Raw genomic sequence first — 5,062 nt, 5'->3', positions numbered from 1 at the left:
AAAGTACTCCAGAGTGTTGTTCAGCATGGGGGTGAGTAGAAAATGAAGGCTAATCATGTTTTGGGTGTACTATTCCTTTAAGAAGTATTTTCACCAGAGTTAGATTGTCTACTTAGGTGGCGTCAGCTGTAAGAGTCAGGCTCCCGCTCTAGAGGTTGATGGTTCAAAATCTGTCTTTGAATTTTTAAAATTTCGATTAAACTTAATTATTTTGGCAGATGAGACTAATTTGCATTGTTTTGCCCGAGTAAAAATATAGATTGGGTAAATTAGGTCGGTGCAGCCAAAAGATTGGTTGAACACAACTTCCAACCTAATTAAAACCAAAAAACATGGAAAAACTATCATGTTTTAATAAAAATGACTAACACCTTTCATTTTGCTCATCATTGCCCAATTTGCACAAACACTGTCACTGTCTGCTTGAGTTCATTTCACTAAATGGCAGAAAAACTATGAACCTTAAATTTTTGTTCTAAGAAATTTTACACTTTAAAAAACTTACAAAATATTTTATTATACACACCAACCATTAATAATTTCAAGGGAACTTAAAAGGGGGAAAAAAGAAAAACAGTTGCAAAAAAAATAAAAAATCACAGATTTTATTACAAATTGTACTTCTACAGTCCACCAGTAGGTGGTGACATGTTCACATGGAGCCTCATGAACTGTGGGGATCGTTGAAGCAATTTGGCCAAACGGTTCAATGAGGCTTCATCTCAGCATCACTGGAATATGGAGCCATGATGCATTTTGATTTGTTAAGGTTTTTATTTTCAAAGTGCCTTTCATGCTGTCAAATTCAATAGTTTGTCGTCCTCCATCTACAAACAGTTTAATCAAATGACCTTTTTTGATTTGACCTTTTTTAAAAGTCAGAATTCGTTTTGTTGATAGATTTAATGGCTGGAACGGATGTATCTGCAGGATAGAGAAGTCTGGAAATACTTTCCTTTTTTCCTCCCAGAATAGATAAATCTCTGTGTGGCCATTTATTTAAATGATTTACATTTTTTATTTTCTCCCAAATATTCAGACTTATTTTATTCATATGCACAGTCAGATGTTTAACACTGGATTTTATAGGAACATTAAAGCAGTAGATATGGGACAATCTTTTAGAGGCTGAATTTCACCTTTGTTTACATTGAATTAAAGTCCTGGAGCCTTTGAGAACGTTTCAATCAATTTAAGGATTTAATTCAGTTTAATTAATGAGATGATTGCGTCATCAGCTTTTTAATTGAAATGGGAAGCATTTCTGCAGCAGCAATAACAAGCAGAGGACAGATTGGATAACCTTGGTTTTATTTCTCTGTTGATGCTAAATCATTGTGAGGCACCATGTGGAACACCAAACTGTTTGTATCTTTGTAAAATGTTTGAAATACATTTATTTCCAAACCCAGAACCAGAACCAGAACTAGAACCAGAGCCCACAGGAGGACCAGCCTCTTCCATGTTAAATGTGCCGAACTGAGCAGTGAATTCATGAAGGGATTGCTAATCACCGTTAGCTCCTTTTAGCTGCTTTCCCAGTTAAACACAGAGAAACTGAAGCTAAACATCCGATTAAAACCTTTTCTTACCAGAAAGCAGGAGAGGAGAAGCTTCAGCCTTGGAGCTGCTGCCGTTTGGTCCGGATGAAAACACACAGATTCAAACAACGCTTCGCTCCCAGCTCGACCAATCAGGCTAGTCCGCTCCCCGCTCGACCAATGAGGGCAGTTCGCTCCCCGCTCGACCAATCAGGTTAGTTCGCTCCCCGCTCGACCAATCAGGTTAGTTCGCTCCCCGCTCGACCAATCAGGCTAGTCCGCTCCCCGCTCGACCAATCAGGTCAGTTCGCTCCCCGCTCGACCAATCAGGCTAGTCCGCTCCCCGCTCGACCAATCAGGTCAGTTCGCTCCCCGCTCGACCAATCAGGTTAGAGTAACGGTGACACGTGGGGTGGAGGGTGGGGCAGAGCAATGGAGATAGTTTTTTTTTGTTCGTTTTTTTTATGAAAACAAAGAATATCAATGACAATCTCAAAAATTACATCAATAATGAACATTCCAAGAAAAAAATATTATCATCTTATTAACTTTAATAGAAATTTGAGGTCAGAACAAGTAAAGAAAAAAAGAAAAAAACGACAACTAATAATTGAATTATTAAGGAGAGGGGACAGACTGAAATTCTTCCATTAAATCCGACAATTTATTTGCTTTAAGTTTCTGCATCTTTTTCAGACGTCGGTTAAAGGAGGAAAGTTGATTTTTGAGAGCAGAGAATGAGAGGGAGCATTTTGCATGACGACATTTATGGATATAATATTTGGTTATAATCATCAAAGCATTGACTATGAATTCCACTTTTTTTTCATTCATATATAAACCAAACTGAATCATTTGTAAGGAATTAAAGTCCACATTTATAGATCTAGAAGTTAAAAAGATCTGAAGTTGATCCCATAGGTTTCTTACTTCTTTACATTCATAAAACAAATGATTAGTAGTTTCCAATTGAGTTGTACAGAAATCACAATTACAAACATTGAATTTAAATCTCTCTCTTACGTACTCATTTGAAGGATATTTATTATTATATATTATTTTAAATTGTAATTCTTTATATTTAGGAGGAATTGGGAATTTCAAATAATTTATCCTAATTTTGGTTATCATAGATTTGTTAAAATGTTGTAAGAGAAATCTACGTTTTGTTCAACCAGAGAATGGAGATGGGAGAGTTCTGTCACCGAAAGACCGAGGAGGAGCCTGCAGTCCGGCGCGTTCTGAACACCGACCGAACCGATGAGTCAGCAGCTTCTGACCTGATGCATCTTAACAGAAGAGGATTAGAGCCGCTGAAGAAATAAAAAAAGGTTAACTGATTTTTAAATATGATTTCAGTTCAATATGGGAAAAAAGTCTGAATTCTGACTTATTTCCAAAGTATTCTTATTTTAATCTCAGAATTCTGAGATTAAAGTTTTGAATTTAATCTCAGAATTCTGAGTTATAGAATTCTGAGAGTGTTTGAGGTCCTTTTTCTATCCTCATCTAGGTCCCTGGCATGGCATTAGGATTGGATCCCATCTTTCTGATAAAGCTTCATTTACGAAGCTGTTCGGTTTAATCTGTTTTCATTGGTTCCTTTCTCTAAATCAGAACATTTGCAGCCCTGAAATGGGCTTATAGTTTTTGTCATGTGGTAACTGTTACTGACTGGTATGCAACTGGGTTTTTAAGTGAAAAATCTCAGATCATTTAGTTTAAAAAATATCAGTAAGGAAATGTCAGGGTTGGTGGAGGTTGTATTGGACCCAAATGCAGTGTAGAGGCAGAGATGATTATTTGCTACATTTAGTAAAGAATTAAACATCCAGAACTCATAGTCCAGTACTAATCAACAAGAAAACTCAAGAACCAAACAAATAGAAATTAAGAAGAGATAAACCAAAAGAATGACGAGGATCCAGCAATGAGGAACTGAACAGGAGGTGTATATATGGGAGAGAGAAACAATGAGAGGAATTATTAGCTAATAGGGAGCAGGTGTAAACAGGAGTAACTAGAAGGAGCTTAGGGGAAAGGAAAGGACACTAGGGGGCAGCACAGAATAACCAGGAAGAAACAACAGGATCTAAAGGTAACTAAAAATAACTTCAATAAGGCTAAAGGGGAATAAAACTAATGACTACAAAAAAAAGAATTACCAAGTGGAAAACTAAAGGATAAGAGAAGGAACTGGAGATAACTGAAGGAAAAAAATCACCTAAAGATAAGAGAAAGAATAACTATAACTAGACCAAAGAATAAATAAGACTAAAAATGTTGAAGAAAAAAAAAAACTAGGAAGAGCGAAACCAAGAATACAAAAATGATCTGAATCTAGACTTAACTTATGAACCCCAAAAATATAAACTTAAACAGAAACAAAAGGTCCAGAAAATAGGATCATAACAGGAAAAGGAAATTCTTACAGTTAATCTGGAGTCCATCCCTCCCTGAGTCAGCATCAGGTTTTCTTCCTCCCAGGTCACATGTGAGGAATCCACTGTAAAAAGTTTGAACCTTGGGTTTCTGGCTCTGGATGTCGGGTTGTTTCTGTTGGTGAGGATCAAAGCAGAAACCAGCAATGTCTTCCTTCTCCTATCAACCTTCAGCAGCTTTCTGCTGAAGGCTCATTTCAGCTGTGTGAAACCAGACCTTCATCAGGTCCGGATCTCTTTTTACAGCGTTGATCAGCAGGCTTGGCTTGTGCTAAACAAGTGAAAGTAAAAGTAAATCCGTCTGTAAAGCTGTGACACAGCAGGACACACAGCCAGCAGCAGCTTTGTTTCAGGCTCTCGACCTTCTGCCTAACATGCTTCACACTTTGAACCCCTGTCAGAAGCAGGATGGAGGCTTCTGCTTCGAGAACAGCCGCAGGTAAACCAGCTTTTCTCATTCCCAACAGAAGCCCGGAAGTTCCTGCCTTACACCTGAAACCACAGAAGTAATGTCTGCTTCTTGGGCCAAACGCCGCGATCTCTTCCAGGAATGCAGTTCTGGAGTCCAGTTTGTTGGAGGGGAACTACAAAGCCCCCAGTGCCAGGAAGACGGGGACCACCATCGCTGGGATGGTTTATAAGGTAGAGCCCTCCTGCTGGAGGCCTGTGAAGTACACATTCAGGGGCCTGCTGTGATCTGATGAAGGTCAGCTGCTGAGGCTGCGGTCTGTCCTCTCTGCTTCTCAGGATGGAGTGGTTCTAGGAGCGGACACCAGAGCTACCGACGACATGGTGGTGGCTGATAAAAACTGCATCAAGATTCATTACATCGCTCCAAAGATCTAGTGAGTCCAGCTGCTCATGACTTTTGGACCAAGCGTCCTTTTAGTGACACGTGTTCTACACATTTATATTCAAGTATTCATTAAAAAATAGATAAATTACTTAACCTTTTCTGTTCAGAGATCATTTCAACAGAGTTACCTGAAAGCAGTTCTTCTTCCAGTAAATGAGGCTGAATTGAACTTCTAGTTGGATCCAATCTCTGAGCAGAATTATTACCTATGAAACCTTGCAAAA

The 5,062-nt window shown here is 38.6% G+C and overlaps 1 protein-coding gene across 1 annotated transcript in view; it reads left to right on the top strand.

The window, feature by feature from the left end:
• Positions 1 to 3,973: 3,973 nt before the first annotated feature.
• LOC107080947 (proteasome subunit beta type-7-like) overlaps positions 3,974 to 5,062 on the top strand; it is a 12,902-nt gene continuing 11,813 nt past the window's right edge. Inside the window, exons 1-3 of the mRNA XM_015369158.1 lie at positions 3,974 to 4,421; positions 4,531 to 4,624; positions 4,730 to 4,827. Coding sequence (XP_015224644.1) covers positions 4,357 to 4,421; positions 4,531 to 4,624; positions 4,730 to 4,827 — 257 coding nt within the window. The 5' untranslated portion in view covers positions 3,974 to 4,356. The remainder of the gene's footprint in view (positions 4,422 to 4,530; positions 4,625 to 4,729; positions 4,828 to 5,062) is intronic.

The sequence above is a fragment of the Cyprinodon variegatus genome, unplaced genomic scaffold, assembly GCF_000732505.1.
Source record: "Cyprinodon variegatus isolate N-32 unplaced genomic scaffold, C_variegatus-1.0 Scaffold2562, whole genome shotgun sequence".
In the NCBI taxonomy this organism is placed as follows: domain Eukaryota; kingdom Metazoa; phylum Chordata; class Actinopteri; order Cyprinodontiformes; family Cyprinodontidae; genus Cyprinodon; species Cyprinodon variegatus.
This window is presented reverse-complemented; position numbering and strand designations above follow the sequence as displayed.